This window comes from Diorhabda sublineata, chromosome 5 (assembly GCF_026230105.1).
Source record: "Diorhabda sublineata isolate icDioSubl1.1 chromosome 5, icDioSubl1.1, whole genome shotgun sequence".
NCBI lineage: Eukaryota > Metazoa > Arthropoda > Insecta > Coleoptera > Chrysomelidae > Diorhabda > Diorhabda sublineata.
The window spans coordinates 5,428,273-5,451,180 of NC_079478.1; the positions used below are offsets into that span (position 1 = coordinate 5,428,273).

The 22,908-nt window shown below is 31.0% G+C and overlaps 1 protein-coding gene across 1 annotated transcript in view; it reads right to left on the minus strand.

Annotated features, from left to right (window-relative positions):
• Positions 1 to 585: 585 nt before the first annotated feature.
• Positions 586 to 22,908, minus strand: part of LOC130443684 (BMP-binding endothelial regulator protein-like) — a 120,643-nt gene continuing 98,320 nt past the window's right edge. Inside the window, exons 4-9 of the mRNA XM_056778423.1 lie at positions 20,784 to 20,871; positions 18,015 to 18,191; positions 9,750 to 9,987; positions 9,159 to 9,366; positions 6,885 to 7,044; positions 586 to 5,949 (exon numbers count right to left, since the gene is read on the minus strand). Of these exons, the coding sequence (XP_056634401.1) occupies positions 5,021 to 5,949; positions 6,885 to 7,044; positions 9,159 to 9,366; positions 9,750 to 9,987; positions 18,015 to 18,191; positions 20,784 to 20,871 (1,800 nt within the window). The 3' untranslated portion in view covers positions 586 to 5,020. The remainder of the gene's footprint in view (positions 5,950 to 6,884; positions 7,045 to 9,158; positions 9,367 to 9,749; positions 9,988 to 18,014; positions 18,192 to 20,783; positions 20,872 to 22,908) is intronic.

Below are 22,908 nucleotides of genomic sequence, written 5' to 3' on the forward strand. Positions count from 1 at the left end.
ATTATATCTGACTCATATCAGCACTTTAAACGAGTCTCGAAACATTCGAATGTCTTATTTTATGTGACATTAAAACCATATTATTAATTTGAGTATGACATTTATTTAGGTTGAGGGACTGAATAGATTTTTTTGTAACATATATACAGGATGCAAATAATTTAAAAAATGATGAAATGTACATATCCTTGTGGAAGCACTGGAATAAGTCTTCACGATTTTCAAATAACACCTATTTTCAAATGTATCTTTACCTCTAAACTCCGAAATTTTAGGCAACAAGTATATTTAGAAGGAAAACTAGCCATGGGATATATCTTTCCCATCTTGCCAAGCTGGGTATCATACAAACATCAATCTTTATCTGTAATGATAATTCTTATACTGATCTCAATCACATTTGATGCAGCAATATTCCCTGCCTTTAAATTCCCATCCTCCTTTTAAATATAGGTAATCGTCATACTTTAGATCTATTAGTACATTAGAACGTTCTGTGGCTGATGGACTCGATTCCAAACCGTTTTCTTTTGCCAACACTCACTAGGAAATTATAGTGTCTTTGGATAAATGATAAATAAAAAGTGAACATATGACTAACTTTATTTTTCTTACCAATACACAGAGATCTTCATGCACAAAACAATGAAATACTAAAACGTATATACAAATAAATTGTTTTTAATAAGAAACAATTCAATAAAAAAATAATTTGAAATTGAAAATATAAATGTCTTTGGTATAATACAATAAAACACATAGATATACTCTAGGTTTAGTTGTTGTTGGAAAATTAATTATTCTGATAAATTTTTAGATGATTCGTTTTATTTCTGACATTGATTGAATTATTAAAAGAAAATTGTCGCGAGTAAAAATAAGAGATGTAACATAAATTGAAAATAGGGAATATCTTGAAGTACTGGTCAGTAAGATATGGCGACAAGTCTATATCAACAATTATTATGATGAAATAACCAATTTGTTGATGATACCTTACGAAAGGTAATCAAGGGAATGTTTGAAGTTCATCATTGCTCGAATATCAAGTAAATTAAAATCATAAATTCCAAAATTACATGGAAACGAACGAGTTAAATGTTAAAAATAAAGTTACAGACAGGTATTTTTTGAAAAGACGAATGAAACTAAAAATTTATAGGAAAAATAACCTATTTAGTAAGCATATAATTACAAATATATGGGATAAACTGACCCACAGTGAACTAAGATACACAGTGAATCATTTTCAATTTCTTCGTTCTGTTTCGATTAACGTAATTTCGACTATTACCATTCAGTTTGTTCTAAGATATTGTGGGGAGCGCATTCCAAGTAAATTATTCAGCGCATTTGACAGGACTTTTACTACCAGGTCGTTCGTTGTCTGAGTTTCTTTGTGGCAGATTCTTAGGTAATTACTTCAGTCAGTATATATCGTCTGAAATTCTTTTTTTTTTTTGTATTCATATTTGATGTGGTGGAAATTTAACAGTGAGCCCCATACCACTTTGTATAAACATATTTTTTCAATTGTTTTAGCATGGCTCGTCAAAAGAAAGATCGAAAAAATTTCGAAGAACAAATTATAGAGACGCTTTACCTAACACATCATGATTTAAGAAAAAAGAATTAGTCTACACCTTCCTTAATTGATTAACAAGTAACAAGCATAGATTGCAGAAAGATAGCCTACGAAATTTCCAGAAATACTTATATAAGGATATCTATTCCAGATTTTGGCAAGGACAATTTCTAATATGGAAGTATTTTATGACAATTTATATAACGTCTTGCAACGGCATCCGTCTTGTACTTACGGGACTCGCATATTCAATCTCGACGAGAATTCCTCCACAACGCTGCCACGTCTTGTATCTTTTTGGTTACGTTCTTTTATTAGTTATAATGTTTGAAGGTCGATTCACCGTGTATGTACTAAATAGTTCAGTGTGACCACATGACATTTTTTTGAAATTATCATAAGTATATGCGTTTCGAGTTTTTGGAAGTGAATTAGGTGTTGAGTTGATTCCAATAAAGCGAACAGTTCATCAAACTGTTTTTAGCACTTTTTATACTAAAGATTAGTTGTTCACTGTAGGATAGTTCACTATACCTGAAAATTGAATTATCAAAAACAATAAATAAATATTTCACAAAATGTAAAAATAACTACCAAGAATGTATTTAACTGTGATTAATTACATAAAACTGTGGCACGTGTCACAGTTATATCCACTATTCTCACTTACACAACCTATTTGCATATTTACAAATTTATTTGCTAAACTATATAGAAAAATAGAACAAATAATATTTACAAATTATTATAATATAATTGAAAATAAAAGTAATTTTTCTAGTTATCACTTTTTGTCGAATTACAAAGATGAATTTATCACATTTCTTTTCTTTACGTACTTCACATTAACGAACTCACAATTATCAAATACAGAATAAGAAATAAGAATAACATAAACCAAATTGAGAATAAGCATAAACTAAGCACTATTTTGTGACAATAACAAATTGTCAGATAATTTCTCAATAAAATCTGAGATCAAAATATAAAAAAAAATGTGAAAAGTATAAAAATATTAAATGATAATCAAAAAGTACATAATTTTTTAATAAAAAACGTGGTATTTATCAGAATAAATCATACCTATGCAAAAAATAAGTACCAAATGGATTTGATTATCATCAAATTGATTGATAAGCGCAACTAAAGATGAATATTAAAATATCCATCAATTTAAAAATATTATTCTATACAAAACTTTTGTCGAGTGACACGTACCATATCTACCATAAAAATATACAATTATATTTTATAATACTTCAAATCATATTTGATGAACCTTGTAGCAGGGCGAACATCAATAAGTCAAAAAAGGTCAATAAATACATTTGAGATGTTAATAAATAAGTGAAATAGTACGAGTAGCGTTAATTTAATTACTGGAAGCTTGGAAGACGACTTTAGCAACGTTCATAAATCTCAAATTTCAACTAAAACCCCAGCTACATTATGTTAACAATGTCTTTTATTTCAAACGCTGAACACTGGTAACTGTAGAGTCACATATTCTTGTGAAAACACTAAGCGCGCAATCAAGTAACCAAAATCTTTCAATATACTATTGGGCAAGTCCGGAATCAGCGTACCTCTTAGATTAATTTCTATGAATACACATATTTTATTTATTTAATCATGAATGTGTAGTTTGCACCACTAGTACACAATATTTGATTCAGACGAGAAGTAATTGAAGAATTTCATAGCATTTTATTTTGATAGCATGCTCACATAAGCATAAGTTTTATATTGTAGCCTTTTGCAATAATTAAAAACTCATTTTAAATTGATATCGTACCTTTATTAATCATCCTTCTCATCCATAATTTCACCCACTGTTTCCTTCCATATTTAGCAAACGTTGAAATAACACAAATGAGAATTATGTAATAACGAACATTCTTATGATGAAAAAGTTTAACATTCGGTAGACACCACAAAAGAATCTAATTAAATATTCTATTTCCAGTTTTTGTTACCCATTTATTAATATATTCATAAATTGTTACAAAAATTAAACACATATACCATTAAAGAAGTAAGAATACCACCAAAACATTTTTTATATTTGGTAAAAGAACTCATAGTCAATTGACTGTTACTAGTCAAGTTTTTAAAGTAAATAAAGTTTTTCGAAGTTGTAGTTAGGTATTTATCTTTAATGATAATCTGGATCTGAAGAGCACTAGGCTATCCAGATCAATTTTATAAGACTTTTTTAGATATTGGCTATTGAGAAGCAATTTCAAAAAGAGGGTCATAAGTTTTACTTGATTTTCAAATGATTGCCGAACGTCTCATTATCCACAACATCGTGTTATGTGTCCTTTTCACTTTTTGGAAAAACATATGAAACATTTAAAAAATATTGAATCACTGAGTAATATAAGGAGACCAGACATAACAATGGAAGAATCGACACTAATGACAAAAGAAAGATAAACAAAGAAGTTTGTTTCTAACAGCTGATTTAGATGTCTTCAACACTTTCTAATATTTTATTTATTTAGAAAGTTATTTAGAAAACTGATGACAACAGAAGAAATACAAATTCTAACTTACGCAGAGAACATCAGGAGCTCAATATCATTATCATGATATTGATGGATAACGCTGAACATAAGAAGGTGAAAATAAATAAATTAAAAACAAAAGTTATGTTCGTATCCAAATATAAAGTACAATTAGGGGGAACGAATTCGAAGTACTAACAAGTATTCAGGATTCTTATTGACAGTAATAACGAAGGATTGATCAGATGATACTACAAGAATATGGAACTTTCTTCAGATATAAATGATACCTGAAAAAAATATTAAGATGATAATATATGAGGCAGCGGTACAACTATTGCAGAACCATGAAGCTGGAATAAAAAAAATGAGAAAAAAATTTTGTTGAAGAGAAAAGTTGTGAGGACTAGTTGAAACAGAAAAAACTGTGAAAAAAATCATCGTAAGGACAGAGTAAAACTCATAAAAATATGATATAGGCAGAATTATAGAAGAAGGGAAGTGAAAAAACTGGAAAAATTACACTTGTGGAGAGATCAAACTAAGAAAAGAAGGTAACGGCAGATTTAAAGATTAAGAATTTTTATGGAACGAAAATAAAAGTAGGAGACACTTAAAAAGAAAAAAGAAATAAGTGGATCATAGTATGGTATTTAGATTTAGGAAAAGGCACAACGAACTAATTTCATATTATAAATAGATCAACAAGATTTTCCTTGGGTGTAATTATAAATACTATGGGAATCTATAGTCATTAAGAAAACCCTTATTCGAGAAAGCTGATATTCCTTGGTAAATAATGTTTAATAGATATTTTGATAGCATTGATCATTCTTCTAATACTTCTGCCTTGGGATCATATTATTTCGAAAACAATGGTCTAGTCTAGAATACTGAAAATGACTAGGTAGTATAAAGACAAAAGTTAAGTTAAAGGTACGCCTTTGGAGCTACGCGTTTTATTGAAAAATTTTGGCATCTGTTTTAGCAATAAAGCTTCTTGGTTTTGTATGTGTCTATTATGTCCGTGTAGCTTTTTCGGTCTCCTTCTTTGACTTTTAAGGTTACTTGAATCGCACAATGTATGTTTTTGCCAAGAAATTAGATCCACCCCGAGCCTTTCACATTCTCTGGCATAAGCCATTAAACTGTCGCAATAACATTTATGCCCTTTACAGTGATCCATATCCATTTTACAAGCTCTGGAGTATTGTTGAACACTTAGTTTAGATCTGCAAGTTGAGAAGATATCGCTGTTAAAGAACTTGCACGCCTTTTTCTTCAATAGCTTTGTCGATTTATTTTTTTGGTTTTTCAATTTTTTAGCGCATTCTGTTTTCCTGCTTAAACACCAGGAAGCACCAAATGTCGAAATTTCTCCATTAGATAGTACTTTACCGGATTTAGAAGTTAGATCATCTTGTATATCGTAGTTAAAATTACCGCAAAGACCGCAGACGTTATTTTTCATAGTAGCAGGAACAATAACTTCTACAAAACTTTTGAAATTCCAAAATACCCTCACGCCGTTGCTCAGTATAATATCAACGGAATTCTCTTCTTTGGTTTCGAGTCTGAATTTACCATCTACTTTGAATGGAGCAGATATGATTGTTCCATTAAATTTTATTCTACCTTTTTGCTGAAGATTCAGTCTCGTATTCAAATATTTCACTGATACCCTCTTTGTGGATGATGAATTACCATCTACAAGGACGTTCGCTACTCCTATGGAAAACGTGTTGTTAGTGCAATCAGCCGTGAGCTGATATTTCCCGATTCCTTTGAAGGTATATATTTTTCCGTCGAATGTCTTGTAATGGGGATCTCCGAATACCATACAGGCACCTTCCACTGAAAATGAGAAATATAATTTGAATAAAAACATGATTAGGAATTAAAAAAAGTATTCGCATTAACTATTAAAAGAATGTTCATTATACATAGTGAGATCAAATTTGTCCTTGACTTGGTACAATTGTTTTAGTATGCAAATCTCAATTATTTTGAGTTTTTGAGCTATTTGTTTAGGATGCAAAAATTTTGCGGTAAAGGTACTTTATCGCCATAGTATTTAAGTGGCACAAAGCATTCAGTGAGGGCGTGAAATCATCGAAAACTGGCCTCATTCGAGTCGTCCATCCGTCAGTGTTAACGACGATAACATCAAAACAGTTGATAAAATGGTGTTCGAAAATCATCGTGTCGACATCGGAGGGATAGCAGAGGACATATCTTCTGCTTCAGCTGAAAATGTGCCCAAATAGAAAAAACCGTTAAGGGCGTCTGTAATCAACATAATACTCAATTCCTTCTGGACAAAACAATTAATGGATTTTTAACATAAATGCGCTAGCATATTCTTATTGCTTTTTTGGTGACACACGAACCAAGGGTCTTAGCTCAGCCACCGTTTTCGCAGGATTTAGCTTCCTTTTACTTTTTTCTCTCTTTTTAAACTCAAAAATCAACTTTGGCGAGTGCGCCATGAGTCCTGTGAAGTCAAAAGAAGTAATTCGCTTACCGTACTGAAGGCCATCTCAATTGAGGCTTAAAAAAAGTTTATGGAAAATTGAATTGAGTTTGTATTAATACGTAATAAAGTTGTTTTTCAGTTTGTCTGCATCAATTTTGATCGCATGGTATTACAATGGTATTATAAGAAAAATAACGTCGTCCAAATACAGACATATAAACAATTTCCTGATTGTCATCGAGGGCAACTTTGTTATAAGTTTTTCTCTTTAGCAGTACTATAAACTAATTGAATTTTTATAATATTTTCTCACCTTCAACACATCGCGGACAACATTCTCCTGGTACTTTTTGAAATTTAGTACCGTAAGTGCAAGCCGTTGATGTCGTGTTGCAACGAGTAATAGCGCAACTGGGCATTCCTCTCGTACATATGCAAGATTTACAAGCATCTAATTTCCATTGTTCACCATCCTGCCTAGCAAAAAAGAGAATTATATACAATATGTTTATTAAATAAACAGGAAGAAGTGAAATCTATAGACTGAGAAAGATTTATACAAGACTTTAAAATGAAGAAAGAGAAAAAAATTAGACTTGCTGCTAATAAGCCATCCAGCTTTCATTCAAATGGTACAGAGGACTTCTATTCTATCTTCACAAAAATTGCCTAGTACATTTTATTAATAAATTGAAACTACTAACGTGTGCTACATAAACAATTCCAGTAGGGTCTCAATCTTACTACTCTACAATATCGAGTAAATCATAACGAACAAGTAAATATATAACCTTAAAAACCGTACTCATTAAACAAGTTATCACCCGTATAATTCAAATTAAAATTGAAACCTTTGTGAAGACTACTGGCAGTGGTAAAGAAAAACAAATTGGGGAAAATATTTTTTCTACGTCCGTTATAATATTGTAGAATGTAATATCTGAATCGGTCAAAAAGCGTGAAAAAAGTACCGCAGTGGTTCATTTTTTCATGCGTTTGCGTTAAAAAAAGTGCCATAACGTGTCATTTTTTATGTGGGATGTTATGGTTATGTTATGTGAACGCTTTCTTTCTCATGTCAATTCGTTTCTTCTATAAACTGTCACACTTTTATTTCTTGATATTCATTCAAAAAAATCCGTTTTGTGTCTTATTTAAGTGTAGTATTATTATTAGTGATGGATATATTATTATTAATGATCTTAATAATCTGTACACCAGAAGATGTTGAATCGGCAACTGTAGCCTTCTCCCTGGGAAATCCAGGGAACAGTATTTTAAGAAATATTGATTCTTTTATGAAGTGGCGTACCAAAAAAGGCAAAAATAATTTCTCAGGAATAGTGTTAGTAGCTTACTTTGAAACTAAATCCAAAATGTGGAAGTCTTCAACACTTTGGTCGACTTATTCAAAACAAAACGGCACCCTAATGGTGAATAACAACGTATCCTACGTATACTTGATATTCTGCATATTTGAAAAATAAATCAATTGGCTATAGACCCAAAAATAACATTTGCCCGTGAAGAAATTAATAAATTTCTGTTGCAAGCTCCAGACGATCATTATCTCATGCATAAGGTATGACAGCAAACAATTTTGATGTAAGCTTAGATATTATTTGTAACATCTTTCAGGTTGCTTTGATATTTGGAATAGCAGGAGCTATAACTGTAACGATATTAATAATACCGGAAATGTTTTAATTATCACAGTACCTGATACAAAAAATCATGTTCAATGTCGATTTACTGCTATTGATGAAATATCTGACTTGATTAAATTTTGTGAACATTTATAAAAAATATTAAAACCAACGACGTAAAAACGTCCAAACCGATCATTTCTTTGTGCAGTATAGAAATGGAAAATTCAAAACTCAAGTTGTGTTGTGTACTGGGCATACATTTCGACGCTTTCGGCGCCTCTATGAGTGGATTCCGATGGTGATATAATTCAACTGAAAAAGCATAGTTGCGGAGGATTACGTAGACGACTCAATAAAAAACAAAATGGAATCCGAAGTGAAAATTTTAACGGGAGCAACTAGTTAGACCAACAATCCAATAAGTACAAATACAACTAAAGGCGATGTTATTTCTTTGAACTCGTTAAATGTTTCCAAATCCAGTACCAATAGTAATGTAACTTCTTCTTCATTTCAAATTAATGATGCTCACATTTGTGCTTTTAATATTACTATTACAAAATAAAAATTTTTGTATGAAACTCGTGAGTAAAGTGACTTTTTTCACTCGCAGGAATTGACGCCAAACCGTCCTACTCGAGAACAAAAGTATTACTTTACTCACTTGTTGCATGAATAACTATTCAGACTGAATTGTTTTATCAGAAGATAACGTAGAGAAGTACTTGGGGGCTTTATAATGATTTTAAATCATACAATCGCCTGTAATGTAAGCTGGGTTAACAAGGGAGGTTTCTATGAATAGATTATGTGCCTGCAGCAAGAAAATTCGTAAATAAACTTATTAACCACAAAAATTATTTGGTTGACAGTAAAAATTACCCTGGAATATTGAGATTTATTACTTTATGAACATATAATATAGCTAACTGACTTGCCTGATAGAGATTGTTGTTGTAGAAACAAACAGAATTGAATTCGCCTGACAGTTGTGGAATTTCGCATTTCTTACAGCAGCTTCCAGGAACAGATTTCTGCAAATCGGGTGCGCAATCTAATATTGGACAAGTATATCTTTTACAAATTGACGTTTCGTTTTCACAGGTGCAATTGGTACATTTATCTACGCTGAAGTTATGACCATGTCTGAAAACCAAAGTCAAAAAATCAAAGTTGATAGTGATCAAATCGAATATAAGAAGAATATGGAAATATTGATATAACATCTTAATTTATTTTCTCCCTTATAGTCTTTCATTCATATTATGAAATCTAAGGTTAAACCACGATTTTTCTTTGGATACAATAATAGTACGTTTTGCTTGATTTTTTAAACATCGTTGCTTGAGAGTGATTAAATATATCAAAATCAACCCAAAAAACAGATTTATTTTATAAACTTAAACCCAAAATAACCAACTATTGACCAAATTTTGACTAAACTAATTTCGGAAAACCCATTATAGAACAAAATCAAATTCAAAAATGTAACAACTGATTATGTTTCGTGGTATTATATTGATACCTACCTGAATAAAGAAGTCTTGATAAAGCAAGTATCCTTAAGACTAACCAAAGCTCTTGTACCGACGCATCTTGGACAACACTCTCCTGCTGGATGAATTTGTCGGTGTGGCGAGCATTGTAAAACAGGACAAGCTTTCTTTGAACAAACCATTCTCCTTCCGGTGCAACGGCATTGTAAACAAGGATCGTCTGAGGTAACATCCCTGTCGTCAGTTACTATTTGATCATTCATCCTACATTCTGAAAACAAATATGCGAAATGAGTATACACGACTTCAGAGGTAAGACAGACTCAGCAACTGCTCTGGTATGGACAGGTGGCCGAAGAATTCGGCACCATAGAATTTTATATTGATAGTTCATCATCTTGCAACTGGGGAAAAATTTCACTCATACAAGTTGAAAATGATTCATCAACTTAGAGACGACTATAAGACACAAAAAACAATCAACAGCTAAACTATGTCAAAACGATTCATTTCAGTAACGAAAGTACTTTCTATCTAAATAGAAATGTGAATACACTGATTAGAGTGATGTTGATAATCAAATAGAAGAGAATATTTGAGCAGGTATTATGGAGAACCAACCGCATAGATAGATATGTTTTTTTTTTGAATGCTAATTCAACTGGTGAATATTATTCAATTATTGGAAGATAATCTAGACGAATTAAGTAATGTCGAAATAGCATTCCCAAAAGATGGTGTTTCTCCATACAATTAAGAAGCTGTATTTTGATGAGGAATATTATGGATGATGGTGGTTGAATAAAATGGTCATTTCGATCACTAGAGCTCACACAAGGATTTTCTCTGTAGAGGTATTTTGAAGATTTACTTCACTAATCGATATTGAGTTTTAAGAACAAAGTATTAGTGAAGATGGTCCGGCTTTTCTGCATAACATTTAAAAAAGTACGAGAAGGGATACGAAATACGAGAATGTATTGATATCTAGTTAGACTAGACCAGTTCCATTCATAAACAAAATATTGCGTTACCATAACAACGAACAATAACTTATTAGAAGTGTCAGTGTAAAGTTTGACAACAAAAAAGTAAACCAGAGTTACGCAATAAAAGGGTTAAGTGGTAAGCGGATTTACGAAGATATGCTTAATACCCTTGTTGATCAAGTCCTTCGTAAGCGACTGTGAAAAATTGTACTCCAAGCTTCAATGGAGGTGACCATTGAAGATGATGACCGATCGGGAAGGCCGGTTTCTGCGTCACTTCCCGAAAATATCGATGCAGTTCATGACATGATTTTATAAAACCGTCGAATTGGGCTAAAACGAATATCTGAAGCACTGAATATTTCATAAGAACGCGTTCATCCTGTAGTTTTCGTCAATTTGGACATGAGAAAAATTGCTGCAAAATGGATCCCCAAATGTTTGAATGTTGACCAAAAGCGTACAAAGGTAGAAGCATCGCTTTCGATCTGTGCTCGATTTGAAAACGATTTGAAAACTTTTTAAACCGAATTGTTACTATGGATTGGGATTGCCATGGAGTGATTATGATTTATTTTTTGGATAAAGGTAGAACTCTAACTGGAGATTACTATTCGACATTACTGACCACTATACGGGAAAAAGTTAAAGAGAACAGATGCGGAAAGCTATCCAAAGGTGTTTTGATTTTGCAGGACAACGCCCCTGCACATACGTCTCAAGTTGCCATACAAAAAAATCGTGATTTAGGGTTTGAGGTCTAGAGACATTGCAGGTTCGCTGTAAGAAATGTATCCAATTAAGAGCTCGCTTGGAGAAATTATTTTAGTATATTATTCAATATAAAGTGAAAAAGAAAACGAAAAATTTACAATTACAAATTTATCAAAGTTATATAATCGTTCTAAGGATGTGGGAATGAAAAGTAAATTGTTTGATACACAAATCAAGTCTTCACATTTTCCAAAAACAATTTTACCGTGAAGTACCGATCTATGAATCGTGAAGAAAAATCTGTTTGTAATTTGAAATGCTCCTATGACGGACCTTCTTTCAAACGAATAATTTACGTTATTTTACGTTAATTTAAAGAAGCAATGTGTCGAATTACGATATAAAAAAGTTGTTTAAGTGTAGAAACTTGTCCACGTCCTAGCTATACGATAGAGAGTCAGAAATAATTAATTACTTTTATTATTCAAGGTTATCGCCCCTAAACAGTTTACAATAAAGAAGGTACATTGATCATTAAAGTGTTTCCGTCTACTTCTTCTGCCAATCTCGTATTCCAAGTTCTTGTAAGTCTTATTAGATTCGAATACATTCCTTCTTTTTGTCTAAATTTTTATTCTATAATCTTTTCTCTTTTTTAAATAACTATTTCAATGCCCATATATTTTCAATTTTACAGTTATTGCTTTTATATTAATGATACTTTTTCATGCAAGTCCTGTTCTGAATTGTTCCAAGTTTTTATAAGCTAATGAGGTTGTTTAACCCAAATAATTTATGGTATATAATTTCGCATTTTATAACCTGAAGGTCATTTAAATTCTCTCCGTTTTGTTGGACACCTGCACAATGTTACGAGTGTAATGAAAATTCACGATCTCAATACCTACTGTTTATCAGAAAAAATGAGCTGTTTTGAAAACGGTCCAAGCAAAGATCAAATAAAAAATACATACAGATTAAATACCTAGTAGATTAAATTCTAAGTTTACTAAATCACAGTTGGAGATAAGTTTGTTTTTTAAGAGCCGTATTTGCAAGTTTACTTAAGACGAAAAATGATGATTCTGTTCATATGAGAACTTGCACTTTCGAAACTAAAAAGATCAGGTTTTTATTTATTTTTTTACGTTATGATGTACAAGTGAACAATGTATAGAAGCATTTAAAAATTAGTTGATAACTAAATATGGTTTTCAAGTTTTGAAGACCCAGAATTAACAACATATCTCAAGGACAAGAATAGTGTTTTCTTTGGACTGATGCGAATTTTTACTTACACAAAGAAAAATAAACTGAAATACTCAACTTTCGTGCAAAATGAACTTACAAATCCTCAAAAAAGTGATATAGTGACACCAAAGACTACTCAAGTAATTATTACACCTAAATCAAGTTATCAAAGTTCTTCTGACCTTCAATTTCACCCTGCAGACCTTTGATGTTGAGATCTATACCACAGCCAACTAATCCAATAACCACTCTTCAACGTAAATAACAAAACTTTTTATTATACACTAATAGAAGAAGACCAATAGTGAAAATTTGGAAAAATAAAGTTAAGACTGTTAATAAAAGACTGGATGAAAACACAAAAGACAGTAAATATTACCAAGATTGAGAAAAAAAAATGTGGTTGAAATGAAAAAAAGAATATTAGGAAATTGAAGGCTATTTTATGTTTTTTCTGTGGCGAAATGTATAGATGACAATTCAATTGAAAATTGGATTCGATGTGATAACTGTTTATTCAAGTTATGTTTTTTCAGTTAATGATTATTTTCAGAAATTTAAAGGTTTGTTTTATTTTATTTTAGTCATTATTGATTATATTTTAATCAGGAAGCAGAGGTTAAGTTTTTTTAGAACCTTCAATGAAGAGTAATCTTAGCCATTAACTGGTTTTATTCTTTATATTATTTCTGCTAAAGTCATATAATTATATGTTGAGATATTCACTTCATTCCCCTGTATATTAAATTATTCTCATATAAATTTATTTCACGTTTGACCCTTGATATGAAAACTGAAAAGTTGTAAAAAGTCTTTCCAAGTATCACAATGATTTTTAGGATCGTAGCTATTGTCAAATTTGTAATGATTGGAAGTTTTCCTGTTTTTTCATGATATTTACCTTCATCATTCAAATTATTCCTTTTAGTTCCGAGTAGATACTTTATACATATATGCACTCTTTTTTACCTAGCTGGGAGGGTATTCAATTAGTATAACTCACGAAATTTTGTTGTTCGCGATTGTTTAATATTTCATTACATGATAACAACAATAATCCGTTTACAAAGAATATCTGGCTGTTGTATTTAATTTAATATCAGCAACGTTTTAAACTACTGTAACTGGACTAGTGTATCAGGTTTGATAGCTATCTATTACTTGTATACCGTTGTCTGAACGGCTACTGTACTTTCTGAGATCGACGATATTTCCTGCGATAAAAGCAGCAGCCACAAGAAAGACGATCGGAATATCATTTTGAAGATGAACATTGAGATAAAACGTCGTGAATTTTGTTGATTTTGTATAACATAGTAAAATAATACTAGATAAATCTCAAGTTAATAGTAATATATTATAAAAGGATAGAATTGATAAAATCAGTTTGAAAGATATTCTATTGAAAATGACTTGATTACAAACCAGTACATTATGTTACCAGGAGTAGAAAGCCTACATTCCGGGCGAAACATATAATGGATCTTCTGCTCAGAGTGACATTAACTATTTTTTCTTCAAGCGTAAAGATAATATATTGAAATTATTGTTCTTGACACATTTTTACAACAGTTTTCAAACTGACAAACATCAAATTAAATAAAAATTAAATGCCTACTTTGTTACAATAGCATTAATAAGACGTTTCTAAAATTAAAAAAACAACAAACGAATTTGTGTTACCAAATTTGCCAACTCTTCTCTTTGTCATGCTTTAATTCCATCTAAAATAATTATTACGACATAAATAGAAAAATAAAAAATCGCATGACCTCCCACGTGTGAACCTCGTACTCTAGCCAATACACTACGGAGACCTTAATAATACGTTTTTCCACGCACTACTGCATAAAGTATGTTTTTTCACGCACTAGTGCGTAAAGTTTTACGCAACGGAAGGTGTTTCTAAAGTACACATGGTAGTAAAAAAAAATGTTTCATTCAATACATTTCTAGAATAGGTGGAAAACTGAAGAAAATTGAGGTTTGTGGTTTGTGTAGTAAAAAAATCAGTAACGCGCTAAATATTCAAGATAAAGAAAATTGAAAGAAAAAAATTATACACATTTTTTAAGATACTGCCGACACTATTGGCAACATTTGTAATTTGATACGAATAAGTTTTGGATGCTGATACATCTTATGAATTTGTTTTTATATCAGACTCATATAGAGACGGTTCGTATTAAGTAGTACTGAGCATTAGTTTGAGATAGATTTATGGATAACAATTTTAAGTGAATTCATTCAACATTCATTCAATTTTCGACCAAAGATTGGTCAATAATAATGTGTACTTTTTTGGAAAATTTTGATTTGATTGAATTTACCAAATAGCCAATTTATCCACAAAACTTTGTCTAAGCCAGTTTGAAGTCGACCTTCTTCAATAGAGTTTGTACTGGTGAATAAAATTAACCATTTTTTGTGTTTTTAAAACTTTTGTATTGTAAGTAAAAGTGGTTAGGGTTTTACTAAAAGTATGGAGACTACCCCTTCGGGTATGTAACTTATCTGTACTACCAGAAAAAATTCTAGAGTTATTGTGTTCATTGTTTCATATTAATGTAATAAAGTTTGTTCCCCAAATTGCCAAAATTGCTCCTCTCACCATAAAAAGTTATATTGGGGGCAACCTAAAATAAAACATAAACCGCTGTAATTTTATTAGACGATGAAGCGATAAGTTTGTTCAAGTTTTACTTCAAATACATAATCAGCAACCTGGAAAACCTTACAAGTGATATCTAACTTCTGTGCTTTATAAAGTGTGGGCTGAAATGCAAAATGAAGATTATTAGGGGATGAAGGGGTTAATTTTTCGTTAATTTGACATCGAACTAGTAATCAGAGACTCCAAAACCTGTAATTTGATTTTTTTAGTTTTGGTTAGGTTAGGTACTGTGTGTTGACAACAAACTATTAACAGATGGAAAGAATAAGGTATTGATCCGTTTTATATAAAGAGGAAACCTGCTACGAAAATGGTAAAGACAGTTTCCTTTCGAATGAAAGAAAAAGAAGTGGTCATCAATTTTGAACGCATTAAAATTTCTTTTTTCATTTTGAATGAATTGAAAATACCAACTTAGTCAAAAAGTAACGTTTTCAATCAATTAGAATCGTTAGTTAAAGGACTGGGAACTGGTTATTCCATGAAGTTTCGTTGATTGTTCTCAAAATTCTCCATAATATACGTTTGTCAGTCTTTTATACATACTTCCAGAACTTTCTAAATTAGTAGTTTCGTGTAGAATATACATCCATTCGAAACACTTTTTTTCAAATTTTATTTCCTATTTTTATAAATAGAGGCCACAATAAATTTTATAAATAAATTTCAGGGACTTGGTTTATAAGTAGTGTTACTTCTTTTATAAAAGAAGTTGAGGCACTTTGTGAACTCATTCTAGAAACTTTTTTTATAAATAGTGATACTTTTTTCATAAAAAAGTAAAGCCATCTATCAATTCTCACTAATAGTGTAACGCCTTTTATGAATAATGATACGTTTAATCTAAAATAAGTTCAGGCACTTTATAAATTTATTTCGGATACTTTTTTTTCAATGAATGCCTATTTTTCCATAAATGGAGCCCACAATAAATTTTATAAATAAATTTCAGGGACTTGCTTTATAAATAGTGTTACTTCTTTTATAAAAGAAGTTGAGGCACTTTGTGAACTCATTCTAGATACTTTTTTCATAAATAGTGATAAGTCTTTCATAAAAAAATAAAACCATCTATAAATTCCCACTAATAGTGTAACGTCTTTTATGAATAGTGATACTTTTCATATAAAATAAGTTGAGGCACTTTGTGAACTCATTCTAGACACTTTTTTCATAAATAGTGATACTTCTTTCATAAAAAAATAAAACCATCTATAAATTCTCACCAATAGTGTAACGCCTTTTATGAATAGTGATACTTTTCATATAAAATAAGTTGAGGCACTTTGTGAACTCATTCTAGACACTTTTTTTATAAATAGTGATACTTCTTTCATAAAAAAATAAAAGCATCTATAAATTCTCACTAATAGTGTAACGCCTTTTATGAATAGTGATACTTTTCATATAAAATAAGTTGAGGCACTTTGTGAACTCATTCTAGACACTTTTTTCATAAATAGTGATACTTCTTTCATAAAAAAATAAAACCATCTATAAATTCTCACCAATAGTGTAACGCCTTTTATGAATAGTGATACTTTCCATATAAAATGAGTTGAGGCACTTTGTGAACTCATTCTAGACACTTTTTTCATAAATAGTGATACTTCTTTCATAAAAAAATAAAACCATCTATAAATTCTCACCAATAGTGTAACGCCTTTTATGAATAGTGATACTTTTCATATAAAATAAGTTGAGGCACTTTGTGAACTCATTCTAGACACTTTTTTTATAAATAGTGATACTTCTTTCATAAAAAAATAAAAGCATCTATAAATTCTCACTAATAGTGTAACGCCTTTTATGAATAGTGATACTTTTCATATAAAATAAGTTCAGGCACTTTATAAATTCATTTCGGACACTTTTTTTTCAATGAATGCCTATTTTTCCATGAATGGAGCCCACAATAAATTTTATAAATAATTTTCAGGGACTTGCTCTATAAATAGTGATACTTCTTTTATAAAAGTAGTTAAGGCACTTTGTGAACTCATTCTAGACACTTTTTATAAATAGTGATACTTCTTTCATAAAAAAGTAAAGCCATCTATCATTCCTAACTAATAGTATTACGCCTTTTATGAATAGTGATACTTCTGCATTTGTGAATTGTTCAATTTACGATCTCCCAGTAAAATTTTTGTTGAAGCTAGAGAAACAGCTGATTTGAAACTTGTAAAGTATAGTCCTTACTCCGACACTGTAGTAAGTAACACAGCTTAAAGCTAAAGCTAGGCAATCGTCTCAATCTCTCCAACAAACCATTCATTAGCATTACTCTTACAATGTTTGGTATATATTAAATTTAATGAAGTTTATTATCAAAGTCACAATATTCAATTATCTCATACAAGCAATGGACCACTTGTGGAAATAAAAATTATGTAATTGGTAGTAATACCTTGAAATAATTTGTTTTATTTGAAAAATAGTGTCATTAAAGAACGGAATACGTTACTTTACACGAAAATTGAAAGTTTATAATCTAAAAAGAATCAGAAGAAATATTTGATTCTGATTAAATTCATAACAGATCAATGAAATTTCAGGACATATATTTATTGTTCCACTGATGTTAATAAATGATTCAACCATCGAAGAAGAATTCAGTTTTGATATGAATATTATCTATTTATAGTTATTGATTAAGAAATACGTTACCAGGACACGTCGGACAACATTCCCCAGGTTGAGGAGGTAATGGATTAGAACACGGAGTATGACATCGGAGTTGTGACATAGTTATGACACCGGCTTCGCATCGTAATATAGTACACGGTTCGGTGGGACTTCTCCATTCTGTTTCACTTGGATGATGGAATCCGTTGTACATACAACCTGAAAAAAATATATTCTTATCGTATTACATGGAAATTATTTCGTGTATTCAGAGGTACAAACAGAGTACAGTTCAAGTTATTTCAGATCGTTGCCAGTAATGATACATTACAAGAACAAAACATATGGAAATTGATGATCTAAGAGGTCGCATTTGTGTGACACACTACAAGGTCTTGGTTTGAGATGGAGTAACATGAAGTTTGACATTTGTCAACTATATGTTAAGAAAAAAGTGCTGAATAAAGGAATTATTTCGTTATTCCAAAATTGCACTTTTTCATGTAAAAAACAAGCACAAGAGGATAAACCTTATTACAATCAAGTAGTTCGAATGGTGCCTTACAGGAAGAGATGCTTGAGGAATATTATTTTGAACTTCTGTAGGTTATAGTGTTCGATAAAGACGTGCCTTGGTAACTGATTCCACAGACTTGCACTTCTCCAAAGGAAGAGAATTCAGAGAGTTTGGCACTACAAATTTTTTCCGAAAACTTTTGTTGCGTTATAACGAATGAAATACTAAGAACAGACCACGCTTGCATCTCTAAAAATTTACAGAAAACAATTAATATTTGGATAACGGTAAGGTTTAGGTATTGGAAAGTATACATGAATTTGCATCAATGCATTAAAATATATAATATAAAAAACTCAGAACGTGTTGTCATTCAAATACTGTTTGAGTTGTTTACAGATACTTAGTAAAAAAATGGGATTAAATCTAGAAAATTTTCGTGCTTTCGATTTGCATTAAATAAATAGCAGTGTACGAACCAAGTCTCTTCGAGTTTTGGTGAGGAAGAATCATCTCGATATTCCATGTTTCGCTGATTTTTCACAGTTTTCACTAGGCTTGCAGCACGACTTTCCTCTTTGGACGAGTTCTGCTATTTTGAATATTATAATATTTGTCCTGGTTTATTCGTGTGGAGCTATTCCACAAATTTTAAAGATCTTGCCTAATGATTCCAAATGGCATTGTACGGTATGGTTTTTTTAGAAGATCCAAGGGAGTCTCGTAAACATATTCAAGCGTCAAATTTCCATTATTAGAACGATTTAACTCATCGACTGTAGCTTCCCCTTCAATTTTACATATTTTCCTTGCTCCCACGACTACTTTAAGCTTTTGTTTCCAATAATGTCTTGACAATTGACGAATTTCAAAATCATCGCACTCCATACTTTCTCGTCAATAAACAAGTAAACAAAGAGAGAAATTGCAGCACTTGTACTCTTTATAGAATTGGAGATCTTCATAAAAAAAGAAACAACTTTAGGAGATCACAGAAATTAAAATTTTTTAGGGCGGATCTCGGGGAAGACACTATTAGATCGAGAAAGAAGTGAAAATAGAATAGAATAGAATGGAACCAACAAATAAATGACTGGTAAAAATAGTAAGGCGTAATCTCCAATTGGAACCCGGAGTAGAGGTGAAATGAAAATCTAGAACCAGGATTAGAAAAGATATCGAAGAAGGAACAGGCGTTAGACCTATTATAAAAGGAAGTAAAGGAAAAAGAAGATAGAATTAGAAACTAGTCTTTACAAGTAGAGATGAAAATGAGGCGTAGAAATTTTCACATATGGAAATCGACATTACACCCTCCGTATATCTAAAACCATTTGTTAGAACTGATAGAGAATCTTTTGTAAATTCCTTATTCTTCTAACATACTATTTTCACTTCTTAGTTACTCAACAGATATTTCCTTCCATGTTTTGAACCGATTGCGATTGTCGCAGGTAATTTTTCCCTCAATTTATTGTCCTATTCAACATACGTATACTTCTCAATATTTAAGTCTGTAGTACATTTCTGTAGTTTAGGATCAAGAAAGAAGATGAAATCTGTCTCAATTAATATTCTGAATTATCATTTAGAAATTCTAATTCTTTTGCTTCAATTTTTTATCATACAGCTAATAATTCAATGATTTCGCGAATCTTCCTTTTATGCTTGGTATAAAGATGTTTTCAATTAGAATAGAATTTTTGTTTATATGTTAAACAGAATCTGCAATTTAGCTCGTAAGGCATCACCTCAATTTATGATTGTTTCTTTCTTTATTCAATATCTGGAATTTATCTATTAGGTCATCAGCAAAGTATTAACGAGTTTAGAGTGTATATGTTACTGTGAATGTCCAATATTAGTGAATGTTAAGATGCACTAGTATATGTCGATAATCACTAATTTCGATGGTGTAACTCGAAAACTGTTCTTAATTTATACTTAAATCAGATATACACCGGTGAATGTTAACATACACGGAGGAGATAGTGTTTACCTTAGATTCGGCGATTTACAATTTGTGTGAATGTTACAAACGCCAGTGTTCTCTCTATACTCTGCTTCACTTATTTTAACACATGTAACGAAGAGGTTATGTTTGTTTAACCTAACCTAACCTAACCTTACAACAATAAAAATTTTCATCTATTCATGATTTTATATATTGTAACAGAACTTCTGTTGCTCATTCACCAACTACCATGGTGGATGTTAACAGGCACCAGAGTATCTTAACATATACTTCATTTTGGACATTCACAGTAACATATATATTAAAATATTTCTATTACCTTTACATCGTTTACAACATCGATCTTCCACCAGCATATGACAACCATCAATTTTTGGACAACCATCTGTACACGTCACATAACCATTCTGAAACAAAAAAAAATTAGATAAAAATATATCTTCAGTGCTTGTGATCAATGTTCATTGCTTTAATAAAAATGAAATTTACAAATACAAGAAGCAAAAATAATTTGCCCCTATATACGCAAAGGAATATGTACTAATATGTTTTTAAATATCATTTCAAAATATTTATATCAGTCATGGAAATATTTAGCTCATAACTTTACGAACAATAAAAATCGTTATTAATCATAAAATTTTACAGTTACAAATTGAAATTAACTCGTTGCTGCCTTCGAGGTTCAATTAAGGTGTTTAAAAGCTTATAATATTAGCATTCTAATGGCAAACACACCTGGACTAAATGCAACTTGTGTAAACATTTGTATATGTTGGATATAACAGATATTGGCAAACCTTTTCGTGAATCATGATCCGTTGAACGATGAAAAATTATTTAATTATTATTGATGAGTTCAAGGAACTTTGTAGATGTTCTTTAGAGTTTAGTATAATTACTTTGTTTTATTTATTTCATTTCAATCAGGTGTAATTGTTTCTAAGAATAGTTGAAAAGGAGTGCGCTACAACTCGTGACGATTTTTAATCAGTTAAGATAAGGATGCGCCAACTCGGGATATTTCAGGTAAACGAAAAGGTAGTCCGAGTACATAAAACAACTCGTGACGGATTCATTAAAAGAATTACTTGTAACTTGTAAATCCTTCAAATTGGTTAAACTTCTATCCCCATCCTTTGTCAAATTAAAATAATAAATTCGTTGCTCCGTTCTTCATTCTTTGAAAAGATCTGGGTATTTGTGAAAAGTTGAAAATGCATAATTTTTGTCACAAGTTGTCTAATCTTCATGACAACCACGATCACCAGTTGGCGCATGCCCTTTGAAAAGTTATAAAAATTATTCGACGTATTTCTTCAATATGGAATCAAATTTGAAAATATATACATTTTAAAGTGTTCGTAGAGATTACATTTTGTACATAGATAGTTAACGTTCAGTTTTCAACTTCAAAATGGTTCGGTTTTCAGGTTTAGTGTATTTTAGAAGAATCAGAAATAATTTCTTTTCTTTTCGAATAATATATATGGATTATTAATTCCTAAAAAACTCAGAAAAGAACGGTTCGGTTGTCAATGCATTAATTTGAAACTATTTGTAATCCCGTTTTTAGAAGAGAGAATTAGGTAGTTCCAATTTATATACGTTATATCATTGCATATTCTTATAGCATTCTTTACATACTGTTATTATATAGTTTTTCATATAAAAGATAGAAAAAAGGTTTTTCTAAATCCTTTATTTTTCGCAATTCTGCTTTTTTTTGATGTAGCTATCGATAACTTCCCTCTCAATCGGATTGACTCCTTTATAGCTATTATTGCATGGTTTCCAATTTCTCTTGGATATATTGGAAAACTATTTTCATATATTTTCTACTTACATTGTATTGAAGACTCAAATTTGGGTTTAATATCCAAATAATCAAGTCACGACACAGGCTTGAAAGCCTCTATGAATACAAAAAACCAGAAATACAAGAAAACCCTGCAAAATAGAAAAATAACGATCTGAAGCTATGTATTATCAATACAAATAAAACACGAGTGACGTCCAAAACAACCTGTTAATGTCCATAAAAAGAATATTTTTTCATTTGATACACTATTGACTGTGTGAGTTACGACATTTTGTTGCTTAAGATGGAACAGTATGGATTCCGAGGTAGAGAGTTGGAGCTGTTTGAATGTTTTTTGGAAAATGAGCAGTGATGAAGTTCCTTAGGGTTCAGTGTTGGGGCCACTATTGTTTTATACAATTCTTATAAACGATTTACCGGCATCTTTCAAATGTCGATCAGTTTTATTTGCCGACGATGCTACCGAGAATCAAAAGGTATCAGAATCGAACAACTTAAAATTGAAAGATGCAAAAACTAAAAAAAATCATTCAGCTCTGCAAAACAAGGCACCAGAGGGAAATCTGTGAAATTGTTGTGAATTACATATGGATCAACTGTACTCGATGTGTTTAAATATCCA